Source organism: Xiphophorus maculatus, chromosome 7 (assembly GCF_002775205.1).
Source record: "Xiphophorus maculatus strain JP 163 A chromosome 7, X_maculatus-5.0-male, whole genome shotgun sequence".
NCBI classification, from domain to species: Eukaryota; Metazoa; Chordata; class Actinopteri; order Cyprinodontiformes; family Poeciliidae; genus Xiphophorus; species Xiphophorus maculatus.
In genome coordinates, this window is record NC_036449.1 from 15,720,725 (window position 1) to 15,738,983 (window position 18,259).

The 18,259-nt window shown below is 37.7% G+C and overlaps 1 protein-coding gene across 1 annotated transcript in view; it reads left to right on the forward strand.

The window, feature by feature from the left end:
* Positions 1-18,259, forward strand: part of myo3b (myosin IIIB) — an 80,192-nt gene that overhangs the window by 13,166 nt on the left and 48,767 nt on the right. The window contains exons 9-20 of the mRNA XM_023336987.1: positions 4,273-4,338; positions 7,270-7,425; positions 10,740-10,824; positions 10,908-11,024; positions 11,988-12,092; positions 12,952-13,035; positions 13,149-13,351; positions 13,426-13,524; positions 14,408-14,522; positions 14,610-14,736; positions 16,416-16,626; positions 17,398-17,545. Of these exons, the coding sequence (XP_023192755.1) occupies positions 4,273-4,338; positions 7,270-7,425; positions 10,740-10,824; positions 10,908-11,024; positions 11,988-12,092; positions 12,952-13,035; positions 13,149-13,351; positions 13,426-13,524; positions 14,408-14,522; positions 14,610-14,736; positions 16,416-16,626; positions 17,398-17,545 (1,516 nt within the window). The remainder of the gene's footprint in view (positions 1-4,272; positions 4,339-7,269; positions 7,426-10,739; positions 10,825-10,907; positions 11,025-11,987; positions 12,093-12,951; positions 13,036-13,148; positions 13,352-13,425; positions 13,525-14,407; positions 14,523-14,609; positions 14,737-16,415; positions 16,627-17,397; positions 17,546-18,259) is intronic.

The window sequence follows — 18,259 nt, forward strand, 5'->3', positions numbered from 1 at the left end:
TTGTAGAGCTTCTGATTTTTTTACGTATTTTCTCATTAATGCATCACAAAGGTTTTCCAGAAGAGATTTTTCTTCTGTTGGATAGTCCTTGACTTATACATGTTCGCACTAAAACATGCAATAATTCAGATTTTTTACATATTAATGTGTTCCTCTGCTATGTGGTTAATCTTGTCTGTATCACTGGCTTTGCTGATTCTTTAACACTCTCTAGGATAAAGAGCTGAAAACAACCCCAGCTGCATCGGCTCATATTTTGTCTCTGCTGCTGTAGGAACTGGAACTAGACAAACAGACGTCCAGCCAATCATCATGTGGCCATTACGACGTAGTAAAAGGAGCACACAAGCAGCATATTGCAGGGTCACCTATATTTTTTTCTCTGATTGTAGTTGGAGTTGTTATCTGACAAATTAAGCTGAACTCTTTAATAAATCACAGATATTTACACTTTTAAGGCGAGGTTAGATATTTGTGATCTTTTTTTTTTTTTACTTTATTATCACCTTGTCTTTAGATTAATGAAAAATATTTAGGTGTGCTGTAGTGTGCATGATAGACCTACAATATTCTCTGTGGCTATGAGTGAACCTAATGAAGCATGACACAAGGCAAAGCTGTAAAATCATCAACTGCAAAATTAATTAGTGACATCAAAGGTGTTCTTCGATATTTAGTATGCGGGAAAGGTTAATTGCTCTCGCTGGTTGCTCTCGTTGCTATAAAGCCTCAGAGTGTCCATGTAAAGTCAAACCAGAGGGTGTAAAATTTGTTGTAAAGGTTAGAGAGGCAGCAATGACGGACAAGGTTGTGATTGTTCATCCAGATCTTTGTCGACATTACACACACATTAAACACGGCCCGCATCCATCGGGGCGAAGACCAGAATGAGCGAGATGGAAGATGGAGTAAATGATGGCTTGTCAGGGGCAACAAGGCCTAATAAAATCACAAAGCTTTGGGAGAGAGATTCAGACTGGTCAGATGCAGAGAAACTGCTCTCATAAAAATTATAACACAAAGTTATGGCCTAAGCAGCAGCAAATGGAGACGGCGATCAACAGTGTCTGAAAAGTTATTTTTAAAAAGTTAGTTTGAGTCCATGGTAAAATCCTAAAATCCTTGTAGACGTTCAGTCAATGGTTTTACTGCACAACAAGACAACACTCAAAAAAAGACACATTTGACACAAAAAAAGAGATTGAAAGCAAAGATAGGATGGGTCACTTTGTGGGTCACAATATCATGAATAACCACATGGTGATGATAAAATTACCTCAACGTGGGAAAGGCCAAAGGATCACCACACACATTATCTTCTGTTGGTATCTGCATTAAATCTACAAAATTACTATTGCAGGTTAATAAGAGACTAAAGTTTGACATCTCTGAGCATACAGAAACATTTCTTTCTCTCCATCCACAAACTCAAAATCCCTTACCTCAAACAAAAGGCAAAAAATTAATTTCTGAATGTAGTTTTCTCAGGTTTTGGTCAAAAATATTGCTGATATGAACACGTTGCCCCATCGATTTTTCTTTAATGAAGTTGCTCACTGTTCCTGTAACAGGAAGTCACACTTAAAAAAATGTTTTGATGGGCTTAAGTAACCTCACACCTTTTGTTTGAGCGATTTCCTTCCTGACAGGAGCTCACCAGTAGGTCATGATTAAGGGCTTTAATATCTCCACCTCCGAGGCAGTCGTCTTACTGAAGCTCTCGGTGGCGTCCCGGTGTGCAGCATGGGCGACGTAGCTGTCTGCGACATGATAAATGCAGCAGTAGTGCTCAGTTGCTCATTCATGTGTGCTCAAAGAAGTCCTGTGCAGAGGTGGTAGTGATGAATGAGCCAAAACTTTGGGTGGGTGGCCCAATCACTGAACAAGTCTTTATTTTGCAAACATGTGCTCACTCTCTGTCAAAAATGTTTTTAAACACAGCTGTGTTTCTTATTTTTTTAAGAAATCAATGCTGTTAGCAGCAGTATTCTTTTTACATTACATTCCTTTTTTTTTTAAAAAAAAACGCAATTTTTCTCCCTACAGCAGTACCATCATCCAAAAGCATTCTACTGATTTATGAAGATTTAACAAGGCATGCAGTTTTTCAGCTGTTTCATGGCTATGGATGTGAGGGGACATGATCTTACTAATTCAGAAATAATGCCCCACATCTGAGTGACTTCACAATATATGATGAAGTGCTTGGGATTAATCTATTCTTATGCCTTTAATAAAAATATCTGCTGTAAAGATTATTGCACTGTCTTTGTTTTTTTTACCTTCGCTGCTGCATAACTTTCTGTCTGCATAAAAGGTCTGCATGCTTCAAAGTGGACAGTGGAGGTAGCACTGGTTTGTCAGTGGAATCAGAGACAGTGTCTTTTTTGGAGAATTTACGCCTCAGATTTCTTCTGCAGATTTTTAAAATAAGCCAGGGTCAAGGCTTATTCTTTGGCCAGACAACAGTCACCGATTACCCGGACGATAGACTGAATATTTACTTTGGATCCAGGGTTACTGCATGATGCATTACCTTAAAAAGATTCATTACCTTTCTCCGCCAGTAAAGACATATGTCCTCTCTAATGCAGCTATACAGTCACGGAAAGAGGACGACTTCCTTCAGGGCAGAGTTTTTGTTAGACACACATAGTGAAACTTCTCCTTCTTCTCCTAGAGACTGACACGGCTTCATGGTTTTCAACGATAGTCAATATTTGTTGAATTAACTTTATAGCTTAAACAAAAGCTATGAACACTTCTATGTGAATAGAGTAGAGTTCTTTGAAAGAAAATAGCAGATCAGCGCTAAACCAAAACTGTAAATGGATGTCATCCTAAAGAAAAATGATTGCTACTTCATTAAGCAAGATTGTAAGGAGTCCAGAACTGAAACTGTGGCCCCATATTTTACTGTACTGAATAGAACTCACCTGAATCTTAAAAAGATCTGAATGTATAACTTCATATTTATAGTAACATACTATAAAACGTCTATTTTTGTTTATCTGTCTTTAGTCAGCTAGACGACATAGAAGTCCTACTTCATCCAAAAAACTTCTTTGGAAGTTTAAACTGAATAAAATATATGAAAAATATGCATATCAAAAATGATATTCAGAAACCGTAATAGCCTAATTTTTTTGTCTTTTTTTCCTGGTTTAGTTCCAGCTGTCAGACGCTGTTGACGCCTCCCTGATTTTGCCTCAATCCACTCAGAGGAGCGTCTGACAGTGCTCGCGTTGCCTGGACCCACATTTGAATAAGCCATTTGTGTTTACAATGTGAGCCAGCGCTCACACACAAACACTCAAAGAAAAAAATATCAGGGTGAATTTGTGAAGCACAATGAGCGCACTTGACAGCGTTATCAGCAGTGTGCTGGTTTGTTGACTTTATAATGTATAAGCAGTATAGCAGATCAAGGCGAGAATGTTTCTTCAGGCTCATATTAGAGGTTGCATTGAGACAGTCAGTTTCCGGCTTTGATCTGCACTTTGGAAAGGATTGCCTGCCTGAATTCTTAAGAAAGACTTGACTAAGTGAACGCTGTGCAAAATGACAGATTTTGCACCCTTACATCCTTTCTTTGTATCCTCAAAAAAAAAAAAAATTTAATTCAGACCGTTGCTGTTCAGACTGCACCGCCCTAACTACCGACTTTTGAACCTGTGTTTTCCTCCAAACACTGCAGTGTTTCATGTGAGTGTTGGGAACTAATTAGCGCAGTAGCAAGTGATTGTTCAGATGTTTCACTGCTTACCTGACAGTGACAAACGGCTCAGCCTCCAGCTGTCGGGTTTGACAGCTCGCTGTGAAGATGACTGTTCCCAGGCTCTGTCCAGCCTTGGCTCCTCATGCAGCCCTACTGCTTGTCATCCCACGTACTTGAAATGTGTTAGCATCATTACAGATGGCCTCTGTAAATGCTGCTGACAGAGGTATAACTATCTCCCATAACTTTCAGCTCTCGGTGGCAGATGCTCCCTGCCAGGCCCTAAGATGAACAGTTGTCATTTGTCACTTTTTCTGTGGCTGCCACAGACCTGGATGCAGACCAGCCTGTGCTGCTCAGAGCAGAAACCCTCTGATGGTCACACATCGTCTGCCGAACATAGTCTGTCAAATCTGAAAACTTGAAAAAAAGTATTTTGGGGTCACAAAGAGACCCAAAGAATATCTTTGGGTCCCTTTCTGAAGGCATGATCTAGATTGCCTTTAGTTCATGCAAAGTCTGTTCTTCATATCTTTGTTGTAATTTTGTTGCAGAAATCCCTCGCCCACACTTCGAAATCCTGACCAGTGGTGCAGAAGTTTCAGCCATTTCATCAGCCAGTAAGTCTCATTATATTTGAAATGAACTTAAATGTTTTCTGTAGGTCTGCATGTCTTAAAGGAGGACAAAGTTTTAGTTCCCTTTTCCATCAGCAATAGAATCTCCCTACAAAGCAGGTTTTCACACCAATAAATGAATAAAGAAATATATTTAGTATACAAATAGATAGCTCACAATAGTTTTTTTTTCACTTCCATGACTGAAATCAAGAAATTAATTCAGAAGCTTGAAAGAAAAACAAAGCAAGCAGGAGGAAACTGAGACTGCAGCCAAGTGGTGCAGAAAAATGATGCATTTATATCTTCAGCATGTAAGATTCTGGAGATGGTGATAAAATGAGCTGGTTACCAGAATTGGGTGATAAATAATAACAAGACGCCACAAATTCAGCACGCTACAGTGAGGAAGCTGTTACTGAAGGAAGACAAAAAACACTTTCAGTATTGTTATATAAAATTAATATTATTTTGCTCTCATTATCACCACTAGAGTTGAGCTACAATGAATCATGATGTTAAAATAAATATTCAAGTATAGATAATTTAGTAAGGACATACATTATAAGGAAAGAATGGCAGAATTACAGTTTGTTTATCCTTGTTTTTCTGTACTAAAAAGTTAAACACAAAACTATTCCACTAAAAATATTAATGAGTATTATTATGTAAGATCTGGCAGGAATGCATGCGCAATCAGAGAAGGACCTGAATCTGGTATTTTATCACCAGATTATACCAACCCTCTCTTCTTTTCTTTTCTTCTCTTTTGCTGACTTTCATCGGTGTAAATCTGCCATAGAGGAACAAAGAGATTTACCTGAGTTATCTGTTCAATCTGAGGCCCAGATAACTTATCATTTGCTCCGCTGTGCAAAGCTAATAATGTCAGGCTTGGCTCGTAGCGATTGCCTGGAATGTACAACCTTAATATGTGACTCGGAGAGCACTGTTCGCCTGAGCCGTAATGAGAAAATAAAATTCAATTTGCCAACTTTGTATAGGCGAGATTTTTGCCTAACAGTATGTTTGTATGTAACAAAGAGCTAACCGTGACTTTTGAGGACTTGTTTGCTTTTTTTGATCAATCAGTTAATGGATGATCTTTGTCACATTTCTCCTTCAGGCATAAATTAGTAACCACTTGGTTTTTACATTTTTGCAATGCAGTTACAGTGGGTTTAATTGATACTTTTTATTTGCAGGTTTGTAATTTGTATAATGGTTTCAACATTAATCTCCTTTGACAAAGCCCACTAAAGATGAATGCAGAGAGGCTGGGCAATGTTATCAGTCTTCGCAGGCTGCTTGTGAAGCCTTTGCAACCTTTGTAGGCCTGCATGCATTTGTGTGTGAAGGCGTGAGGGCGTGAGTGAGAGAGTGTGTTCAGGAGGCAGCTTGGGAAATGAGAGGAGGGATTCTGGATAATAAATCCATCACCGGTGTCTCCACTTGGGCAGCCAAAGAGCTGACTTGGTTGACAAAGTGGCCTTCCACAGTACAGCCTGGCTAATAGCAACAACCTCTGCTTAATGCCCTGACACTAATGAATTCATGGAATTAGCTTTCAGAGCTGAACGAACTGATAAAAGAAACAGAATTTCTGCTGCGATTAGCTGAAAGCAATTTGACTGGTGAGTTTTTTTTCCCCCTATCCTTAGTTTTAGCTTAACAACTGAGCACAATCCAGTGGTGTTTTCTTATTATGTATTATGTAAAATGTAATTTTTGAGCTTTACATCATGATATAATCTTATTCTTATTGCCTTGATTCTTTCACGCAAAGCTCCTCCTTGGAGTCTCCTGCCGAGTTTCTGCCTCCTCCATGCCTTCTCCGCTCAGCTCCACTAGCATTAGCAGCAATTAGAAAAACACCTGGTGGAAGTGTGCATCTGATGAGCTCGTCATACAAACTATTTCACAGTCCAGCGATCCCATTAGTGGATATAAATGACCTGTTGGAAAGGCATTGTTGTGACGACATTCTGAAGGTGGAGTGTCAGAAAGAGCAGGAGCTTCTTAAAGAGACAGGCCGTTTTTAAGGCATCAAACGACAAAGTCAAATTTCTTTTATGTCATGTTTGATACATATAGCATTTTTATAACAATTGAGTTTAACAGTTACTAGATTGTGTTACAAATGGCACAACGTGTCTGTAAAATACACAATACCATCCCTTTAAATCCTTTCTTGTCTTAAAGACCACCTTAAGATTTACTCAACTAATCAACACGTCTTAATTCTTAATAATTGTAATAATCTACAAAGTAAGGAGTTTTTATTCTGAAGAATGGACTTTGTCTGAGCAGTGGCTCTGTGATTTATTGAGTGTAAGACTGCAGAAGGATTTGCTCACCACAAACCACAGCTAATTATCATGAACATTGAGGGGAACCATTCAGAGAGAGCTGTTGTTGAGTTGATCTTAAAGCAATCCCTGCATATCGGCATATGTTTTGTAGTGTCAGAAGACATATTAGAGGTAAAACATCCCAATTTATTTGTTTTCTCTATAACAAAAAACAGGTAATTTTTTATGTTATCTATTTCTTCCATACTTTTAAGATTGTCTGGTTTTGTGACTTTGAAATATGATCAAATTTATGCTTTTTTGGACGCAACTGAACCAAGTCTGATTTTCCTTTGTGTCACTCAGTCAAAAATAAAAAAACATAATGTGGTTTTCAGCGACTTTAAGGGGAGAACTTGTGTCTGCAACAATCTGACAAAGATGTGGGCAAAGGCAGATATTAAAAAGCTCTGTGTCTCAGTGGTAACCAGTTTGTCCAATCTGTCTGCTGATCTTGGGGAAACTCAGACTTGTTTCAGACTTCTTTCAGTTTCAACAATGCTCAGGTGATTCTGCTAAAGATTTATAAACACCTAAATAATCCCTTAGTTTCCTAATAACTGTGTTTTTGTCTGTTTCTAAGGTGTTTGATAAAGGACTTTGAGGCCCGTCCATCTGTGACCCACCTGCTGGAGCATCCCTTCATCAAGCAGGTCCATGGCAAGGATGTGGCTCTCAGCCAGCAGTTAGCAGATCTTATCAGAGAGCAGCAAGAAGCTGGGTGTAAAACCAGAACCAGGTAAGTCTTTAAAAAACAAAACTATTTCCTGAAGTGTCTGTGCAGAAGAAATGGTGAAAAATCTACACTGCCTCTGTTGGGTGTTGAGTTCTCTGTTTCAGCTTTAGGGGGATCAATTGAGTGCTGTTATCAAGTTCGACCAGTAGGGGGCAACCTCTCATCTTGTTATGTTCAGGCGCATGGAGACGAGACACAGCAATGGATATTACAGTTTGTGATTAAAGATAAGCTTAGAGAGTGTGACTAATTCAGAAAGAGTGATTGTGATGACTTATTTGAAATTAATAAAACCAATTCAGTTAAATCTATGTTCAACTATTTGTCTTGCCCGCTCAATTAAGCCCCTGATTGGAGGAATAAATATTAGCTTTAAACCATATAGGATTTTGCAACAATAGCTAGTGAGCTAGTTATTGGTTTGCTGGCCTGCAGGATCCACATATGAATAGAAGAGATTTCATGAGGTTAAAGCTTCACTCAGAGACTCACAGGGCAGTAAATGACAGCGCAAACTGTGACCATTTTACTGGAGGAATACCAACTCTGGCAGTGCTTAATCTTCATTATAAAAGAGTTTGCTGAAGCTGCCCTTGACTGAGAGTCCTGATGCCTTGCCAGCTCTGTTTACTCCCGAGAGCATGCAGAGTTGGTGCCTGAGCCTGATCCCGAATTCCTGTCCACAGTGAAAGTGGATAATGGGATTAGGAGCTTGTAGGGCGAGAACTGGGCTCGCCCGGTTTAGTCTCCCATGCCACTGATCGTCGAACAATGAAGCAGATAAGAATAAGAAAGACGTAGGGAACTTAAAAGTAGCTGCCGTAGGTGGAATAGTGTGGTTTACTTCAAAGCGGGAGAGAGTCAGACACTGGAGGTCTCAAGTCCTCCTCCAACGGGACACGAGGACAAGGAGTCACTTCTTAGGGAGCACATGCCAAGAGTATTTCCCCTCTGCTGCTTTTTCTGCTGCATTGAGACTGAAAAATTAAGACGAAGGCAGAGGAGGAAACATTTACTAACCTGGAGCTAGAATATCTTCACTCTTATGATTGATTATTTATTGTAATAGAATATAGATACAGCTGGTGAATTGGATATCATAGAATATGTTGTGATTTTTATGTGTTCCTTCAGAATCTAATTTCATAATTCACAATCTACTGCTGTGCTGTGAAAAAGTTTCAGTTTTTTTCCTGGCTTTTTTGTTGGCTAAGTTTTTAAACGTACTTGTTTAAGATTATTAAAGTGATGTAATATCAGACAAAGAAATCTGAGTAAATACGGAAAAGTAGTTATAAAATTATAACTTGGGAAGAAACAAAAGCTATTCAAACCAATCTGACCCTGTGTGTGAAAAAATATTCCTTACAACCCGTTGACAGCAACAGATGTCATTTGCAAGAGTTTGCAAAAACACTCGTCTTTGCAGAACTGTTTTAATTCAGACCAAAGTTCAAATTTATGGTTCTATCAAGTACAGTTCTTTACATTCAGGATTTTGATAAAATTAACATTCAAAAAATCTTGCAATGACATCCGAACTAGTTAAACTAAAAGGAAAAAAGATGGTTAACCCTCATGATGTCTTGTTTTATCTAAAATGCGTCAAATACAGCTGCTAATGACTTCCAAAACAGAAAAAAGAAAATCAGTCTGCAAAGTCACCAGCACTTGTTCTGGTAGGAAAACGGAATTTATTTTTGCAGTCGTTAAATCTAACTAACCAGCTGCACTGGGTTTTGGAGAGTTTTTTTTAAAAAATAAATCAGAATCTAAAGGTTGGTTTGTGTGCTCTATATTTAACTTCAGAACATCAATCCTGGTGCTCCCAGCATTAAGATTGTTTCCATTATTTTCGCAAGTGGTGGTTAACAAAGATGTCACAAACAAATCGAACACGGCACGCAGCAGACTGTTGTGATTCGATGAGCAGAGATGTTTTAATTAGCTTTCATATACCTTATCTGAAAATCTGAACAAAATCTAGATGCTTTTAAAAGATGCTTGTTCTTCAGGAACAAAGTCCTGCAGCCTGTTGTCATTTTGTCTGTCCTGTTGAGGATAAGCAGACTGCTGATCAATCAGACGATTCTGAAGACTGTAAATATTCATTACTGTTATGCCAAATGATTCTGCATGTAGTAAGGACAAAAGCATATACTGACTTCTGTTTGTTTCTGTTTGATGAACAAGCTGAAAATATTTTAATAAAACAGTAAGTGATTACAGACTGAATAGGATTTGATTTGCTTTTTCTAGCTATTTGGATTTCAATTATTTAGTGAATTACAACTTTCAATGTCTACGTTTGAAATAACCTGTGCCATACGTGTCCCATTTTTCATGTTACTTTGATTAGAACATCTTGTAACAAAGGTCAGTCGTTTCTTTCCTTTGTCACAGTTTCTTTTATCTTTTTTCAAATTAATTCATTTTTTTTTTCTGTCTTGTTATTATGGCTCACTGCAGGTGGCTTTTGTTTCTTAATTAAATTAATCAAATTAAATTCTTTTGGTATGCATTTCTATTTCCTTAATTTTATAATTTATATTGACAGTGATTTTTTTGAACAATTTCATGTTTTTTTTTTTTACCCTGAAACCATAAAAGACAACAGAGTCGCAAAGACTTGCAAATAGAACTTTAAAAATGAATGAAAGAAGTCCTTATTTAGGTTATGACTTGTTTTTAAGAACAGTGTAACTTTGTCAGCAGCTCTGTGCGTCTGATGGGGGCAGAAACAGAAAGTTATGAACACGAAATCATCAGACAGCTTCTTCCCCACAACACTTTGGCTTATTGGCTTGTTATCCAGCAACAAATGATCTACTGTGTGAAAATAAATCATGTGAGGCTGCAGCTGCGCAGATTCATCACTGTGATGGATTCATTGTTGGTTTCCTTGTTTCTCTCCGGGAATCTGTTGACATCATAAAACACCTCTATCTTATAAATTTAATGGAAAAGGTTGATTGCTATTAGATTGCAGTTCCTGTGTATTCCTGCACTCTGAGGGGAATCTGAGCCACACCTCTGTTTCACTCTTTCTCACATTCACTGGTGTCCCTGGAGGTTTTCATGGAGCCAGCTGGCTGCGTGTTGACCTCCGGCCTCATGGGACTTGTTGGAGAGTAATAGGTCAAAACACAGATGAAGAGCAATCACAGCTGGTTTTACTGGGAGATGAGTCCCTTGGGGGAACTTTATAGAGCTTTACTCAGCCCTTCAATGTGACTGGGGCTCAAATTCAGCCATCAAACTACTTTTGGTGTCCTGTTGCAGCTTGTCACATATATTATGTTCTTTATTTCAAACAGGCACAAGCGGATTAATACTCGTAAAACCCTGACAATTGAAAGTTGCCCTGATGACGATCTGGTAAACCTGGAATTTCTAGATGAGGTAAAGTTGCATTAAACTGGGATTAATCAATTCTGATCATTTGTATTTCTAACACTGCTTGACTATTCTTTCTCTTTTTAAAGGAGATAATCATCAGTCATCTCCAGAAGCGGTACGATGAGCTTCAGGTCTACACTTATGTTGGCGACATCCTCATCGCTCTCAATCCTTTTCAGAATCTCAGCATCTATTCTCCTCAGGTTGGTGGAAAAACATTTTCACGTTCCCAGAGCTAAATGTTTGAATTAAACAGGTAAAAAAGCAAAACAATGCTATGAGCTGATCATTTCACATTTTCACCACTTTGTGAATTTAGAGTTTTGGATGTTTTGTTCCTGACTTTTCAAGATTGGAAAAGGAGGCGTCTCTCTCTGATCAGACATTTATAACTTATCGTGTGTCGATCATAGTGATATTCTTACTTTAGTTCAGAAAGGTTTGAATTATTAATACATGTTCACAGTTCCCCACTTAGACATTTGAAGTTTCACAGCTTCAACATGGACTAGTTATTGTTAATGTATTATATTTTTCTCACATAAAGTTTAAATGTATAAAGATGTGATTCACCATTTAGCATTTTCATTATAATCTGACCAAACATTTACAACCTAAAATCTGTTTTATCCTCTCTTATTGTCTTTGCACTGATTAAGTTTATTTTATAATCTCTGAATTCCCAAACAACTGCCCATGTTCACATATTTTAATGTTTTTGTCATTAGTATACAGAAAAAGTTCAATATTTTGACTAAAAAGCATCACATTTACACAGCTTTTAAATACCATTCATTCAGAACAGACATTTTTGTTTGGTTTTGTTTTGAGCCTGAAACTCTTATTGCACATAACAAACTTGAAGTGAGCTGCTCTCACAAAAAAAATAAAAAATAGATGAAGATAAATAAATCAGGATCAACACTTTAATGATCTCAGAAATATTGTGCTATGGAGACGATGGAAACGCAATTTGACAAGTAATTTGAAATTATTTTCTACAATCTGCCCTACTGTCAGGGAAGTTGATCTGTCATGTCTGGCCCAGACTTCGTTAAAAACCACAAAATTGGTTTTTGTACATATATGTATGTGTGCAGACTTTCTGAAAATTGTATGTATATGATCTGCACCTTCTTATAAACTCTTTCTTTTTTCTTCCTTAGTTTTCTAAGCTGTATCATGGCGTAAAGAGAGGTAGCAACCCTCCACACATCTTTGCCACAGCAGATGCAGCGTACCAAGGAATGGTGACTTTCTGCAAAGACCAGGTCCTCTGGAGGAATATCACATATTGATATAAATTTTTAAGTTCATTCTGTTGGACTGAAATGATCAATTCAGACTGTACAGGTCCCTATTTAGTATGCTGTGCTATCGCCAAAGAAACATACACTAAGCCAGTGGTTCCCAAAGTATGGGGCGAGGTGTGGATGAATGAAAAAACAAAAAAACAAAAGACATTTACACAAAAGTGTTTCACTGTAAAGATGGTTTGTTGTGTGTTTTGTTGCAACCTGAAGTGTGAAATAAACTTCAGTGGAGTTTGAAAACCAAACGTGTGTATAGGTTTATGTCTGGTTGAACGATGTGTGCCCAGTTGATTTTTTTTATTTCTTTTTTGGGGAGGATTTTATTGTAATCCATAGGGGTGCCCAGAAAATCTTTGGGAACCACTGCACTAAGTTATGAGGTCATTTCAGTCTGTAGGGACAGAATATCAATCAAAGATGCAGGAAAGTTACCCCCATTGCTCTCCTTTGTACAGAAACAGCTCAAAGCTTCAGCTCCCGTCTTAGATTTTCCATAGGATTGAGATTTGTAGACTGACAAGACTGCTGCATGAAATGCAAATAAGTAGTTACATTTTATGTAGTTCATCTGGAGTTTTAGCTAAATATGTCTAAAAAGCTGTTTTTTCTCCAACCAGACTTTTATCTTCCCCGTTGTGTATTTTTTTCCCTTTTTTTGTATCCTCTTGTAAAGTTTAAACTCTGCTCATTTTCTACAACACATTTAAAAGCAGCTGGCCTGCGTTGGTGGTGTGGACTGTAGTCTTGATATCTGTTAAACCATAAAAAATGTCTAAGTTGTATATTGGTTGAAAATATGTTTTTACTGTTCTTTTAGTGCATCATCATTAGTGGTGAAAGTGGAGCAGGAAAGACAGAAAGTGCTCATTTGATTGTTCAACATCTTACCTTCTTAGGAAAGGTATTTTCTCACATTATCAGTATTTCTCATTGAACAGTGTTTACCAAGCAATCTGTTATTTGTTCATGCAAAACTGAGAATGCGGCACGTGCTGCGCTTGATGCTTCTCTTAGGCAAACAACCGGACTCTTCGGGAGAAGATCCTGCAGGTCAACCCTCTGGTCGAAGCCTTCGGAAACGCCTGCACAGCTATCAATGATAACTCCAGCAGATTTGGTAAATACCTGGAGATGAAGTTCACGCCAACCGGAGCCGTCATTGGGGCAAAGATCTCTGAATATCTGCTGGAGAAATCGCGGGTTATCAAGCAAGCAGCGTCAGTGAAACCTTTAACTTGCTGCATATTCAAATTTGTGTTATGCTTCTAACGAATGTTTGTTCTTTATTCAGTGGCGAGAAGAACTTTCATATATTTTACTACATGTACGCCGGGCTTTACCACCAGTCCAAGCTGAAGACTTACAGGCTGCCAGACAGGACACCTCCCCGGTTTGTGCTGCAGTTTTATGTGCTGACACGCTGAATTTATGCCTGGCCCTGACATGTTTCTTGAAAATAAAATCACAAGTGTGTGAACCTTTTTCCAAATCTGGCTTTAAAATAAATGCTGTAAAACATTAGGTGCTAACCCCCTTTGAGATTTTTCAGTTTTTTTCATTTGTCACACTAAAATGTTTTAGATCATAAAGCACATTTTAATATATGACAAAAATATGATGGTAAACTTAGGTTTATAACTTAAGAATGGGCCTTTTACTCAACTTGGACCAAGTTGAGTTGCTAACTGTTTTCCTTATTAAATGTGCCATTTAAATACTGATAAAGGCTGTATTCATCAGTAATGTTAGGAAAATGCATATTGCTATTGCTAAATATGGTAATGATAATACCAATCATGACTAATACACATTTTTTAGACTTTTTTCTTTCTTTTTCTATTATCTTTAGCACTTCCACTATTAAAAGTGTACATGAAGTGTTAGCATTGCAGGTAGTGAAAGTCTAACTAATGTTCCAAATAAAATACTAACATGTAAAATTTACATGTTTGCCACTGAAGATAAAATATTCGGTGAAATACTGACTTGCAAAACTCCATACATAGATATTGCAACAAGAGTTGTGACTATTAATTTCTTGTATTTATTCATGTTATCTGTGTCTGATGTAATTTTTTGCATTACATTACAATTTTGAGAGAAAAAAAAACCAAAAAGAGAAGAAACCTGTAAAGTCTTGACACCTGTTTTTAGATTTGTTTTTATTTTTGCATTTATTGTTTCTCTTTTTGATAACATCATAAACCGCTGACATGCGTGACTTTTCTTGTATTGAAACTTGACATCTCCTCTCATAATCTCTTTCTCTGCAGGTACATTGACAGTCAGCAGAGCAAAGTGATGCAGGACATTGTCTCGAGGAAACAGTACAAGGAGCAGTTTGACGCAATTCAGGAGTGTTTCAGAAATATCGGCTTCACAGAAGAAGTACTTTGCACAACTTAAGTACTTAAACGTGTATTTTCTTTAAGTGCCTCAATAACTGGGCTTTCTTTTGTGCTTTTCTTTTCACAGGAGGTGAACTCTGTCTACAGGATTCTGTCAGGCATTCTGAACACGGGCAACATTGAGTTTACTGCCATCACGTCTCATCACCACACAGATAAGAGTGACGTGCCTAACTCAGAGGCCTTAGAGAACGGTGAGACGCAGCCGCTCAGCTCTCTGTCTGTAACAGTGGTCGCCTGTTTTCAACAAAACTATTTGAAACTTGTTTAGATAAATGATTGTTTAGTCAGACATTTCCTTTCTAAGCTGTGTGATGACCGATTGGAGCAATGCGTGCCACAAAAAGCAAAAAAAAGTCAACTATATTGTAGAAAACAGAACAACACAGTTGAAAGTTGAAACATTTCACAAACATATAGACTCCATCAAAATTATGGATGCTACTATTGTGATTATTTGTTTCTCTGCTCCTTCTACATGAAATTTACAAAACTGATAAGTCTTAACTGATTAATATAAAATGGATAACGTTTTATTAGCAAAGAAAATGTGTTTAAGCGGTTTTATGGCACCTGCTTTTGGGCTTTAATACAAAGTAATTTAAGAATAACAGAAAAAAAAGCGTTTCTTGATCTAAACGTTCTGCTTGCAGGAAATAAAACAAACAGCTATCCGACCTAATAAAGAGATGACAGAACAAAAATTATCTCTCACTATATTGATTTTCCATATTCTGTAGAAGACAGAAGAGCTGTTTAGTCTTTTGTATCTCTTCTCTTTCTATATAAACAAAATAATTAACAAAACATGTTTCTCCTTCAGGACAAAAGTACAAAAAACATCCCTCTGACAAAAGAAAAGAAAAATTAAAACAGAAAACAAAATATAACAGTTTAGCAACAACCTTACAAAATTACTAGTGTATTTATTAGTGCTTTTACTTTATTTTATATTATATTAGATCAGATTATTAGATAAGATTATGATTATATAATGTGATATGTTACATTATTTTATATTGTTATGCTTACTATACAGTATACTGTGGAGGACTGAAAGAGGCAGGCATGACCACAAAGCTTTAGACCCGTTTAGATGGGTCTAAGCAAAACAAAATAAAAGAAAAGAAAACAATGTAAACCGAGGGTTGAAGTCTATAGCTGGATTTCCGTCACCTATAAAAATGATTTATCTGAGAGACGCCACACAGCTCAGTGGTAGAGCTGGCGCACCATAAGTAAAGGCTGCATTGTCCGCAGTTCGATTCCCGGCACCTGGCCTTTGTAAAAAGTGCGTGTGTAACAATGTTTTAGTAAAAACTCATTTGACACAGACTTATCTGAATAAAAAAGGACTTTTTACAAACAAGCCCATTGCAGATCTTCTCAACCTTCCTGGAGAAATCAAAGCCGATAGAAGAGCTTTATAAAAAAATATTATAATAGTGGCTTTATAGGCAGATAGGCAGTGCACAAATGGCTTCCCACATTTGGATACATTACCTCCAAACATACAGAACCAATTACTGTGCAATCTTCTATTGCACACACTTCCCACAGACGGAGCCCCTCAGCCTGTGTTGAAAATTATTTACATGCTTGTGTGAATATACAAATTTCATTATATATTGACAGATGCATGGGTTAATTGTAACCTCTTTTATATTTGCCAGTGCCTTTTCCCCAGTATTGATCAAGTCTGAAACATTTTTTACCAAAGCAGAATGTATATGGAGGTGAAATTTAAAAGACTTTCTCTTTATGATGATCCTCCTGAAGCAAAACCTAGCCTTTCTGAATGGCATTATGTGTTTTATTCAAAAGACAAATATTATATTGTGAAAATGATTGTTCAAATTACCTTTGTTTTCAGCTGCGTCTCTGCTCAGCATCGGCTCCGAGGAGCTCCAGGAAGCGCTGACCTCTCAGTGCGTGGTCACGAGAGGCGAGACCATCATCCGCACAAACACCGTGGACAAAGCCGCCGATGTCCGAGACGCCATGTCCAAGGCCTTGTACGGACGCCTCTTCAGCTGGATTGTCAACCGCATCAACTCGTTGCTGCAGCCCGACATGAAGATCTGGTGAGAGTGCATGTAGATCTGTGAAGATGTCAACGCTGCCTTTGCTGATTGTCTCGGACGCCGGCGCAGAACCTCTGAAAAGCCCTGCTGACCTCTGTGGACGTCTGCAGAGGAGGATGCAAAGATGCAGAGGAGAATATCAATGGGTACTCACAAGACAAGCAAAAGAAGAGAGAGAGAGAAAAAAGAAGTTTTAATAAATTTTTGATACAGAGTTGTGTGCGGAGAAAATAATGTTCAGATGATTAAAAAGACTTCAGAGAGACTCCAAAGAGGCTCTTCATTGATCCAAAAGAATTCCTTTATAAATATGAGCATTGAGTGTCAAAGAGTCGTCTCACAGAAATGAGGAGAAGCCAGAGTTCCTGTCTAAATTCAGCTCATCTTTTCTGATTCCTTATTGCCTTTAATAGCTGGGCAGAGCAGGCTTTTAAGGTGACCTTTACTTCCTGTGGGGAATGGCTGATTAAGAAGCAGGAGCATGAATATAATGTAAAAGATCATATAAAAACATGTTATTTCTTCGACTGTGCTGTAAAATTGTTTTGTTTGTGCAGACACTGAAAATACTCTGAGGTGTGAGACTGAAACAAAACCAGTCAGAGCTTTTATAATACCCGATGTTTGTGATTTCCTGCAGATCCGACTCTGTATATGGGTTGAACTTGGATTATCATTAAAGTTTTATCAATTATTACGGTTGCTGGGGGATTTGCTGCTTCCTCCAACACAGAAGAATAAGTTTGTTTGTCCCCCTTTTCTCCTTTGAAGTGCCGCAGAGAGCTGCATGAATGTGGGAATCCTGGACATCTTTGGATTTGAAAACTTCAAGATGAACTCGTTTGAACAATTGTGCATCAACATTGCAAATGAGCAGATCCAGTTTTATTTCAACCAGCACATATTTGCCCTTGAACAGGTGAGTTTTTCTGCAGAAAACGGTCTTGTTAATACACTTTTCAAACACATTTTAGCTTGAGATTCTCTTCTAATGTGTTGTGAATGACGAGCCATTTACACAAAATGCTGTTTTGAAAATAACTACTTGTATTTATTTATTTGTTTGTTCTCAACATGACATCTTGCTTATTTGCTAGCATACATTTGTGCTCTACAAAATTACTCTTAATTGACTTGATGAAGCTGTTTACTTTGAAGGTTTAATTTTTCTTGATGGGAATGAATAGACGTTAATCAAGAAGCCTTTTAATATAACACCTGTAAGTTAACATTAACAGCTGTTTCTCCAAGGTAAAGCGGAAGTTGTTGTTTTGATAATTGACAAATGCCGAACTAAAGCACAAACCACAGGATATAATTCACTGCTTCCAGTCTCTTGTCCTCTGCTTTGCTCAGTCATTAGGATTTATCTAGCAGCATGATTAAAATGCTACTGTGTTTGTAAAAATATCTGTACCCCCCCTGACTTTTGGATATTTTGATACAACCTGTGTTTATGAGAAAAACCAACACTAAGTAGTGCTTAGTTTTAAAATTAGGCAAATATAACAAACAACCTGAACCTTGACTGTTACAGTTGGGGTAAGTTTCTACCAGCTTTGCACATCAGATGACTACATTTCTTCCACCTTCTTGTCTAAATAAACAAACTTGCTCAAGTTGGAAGGTGTGT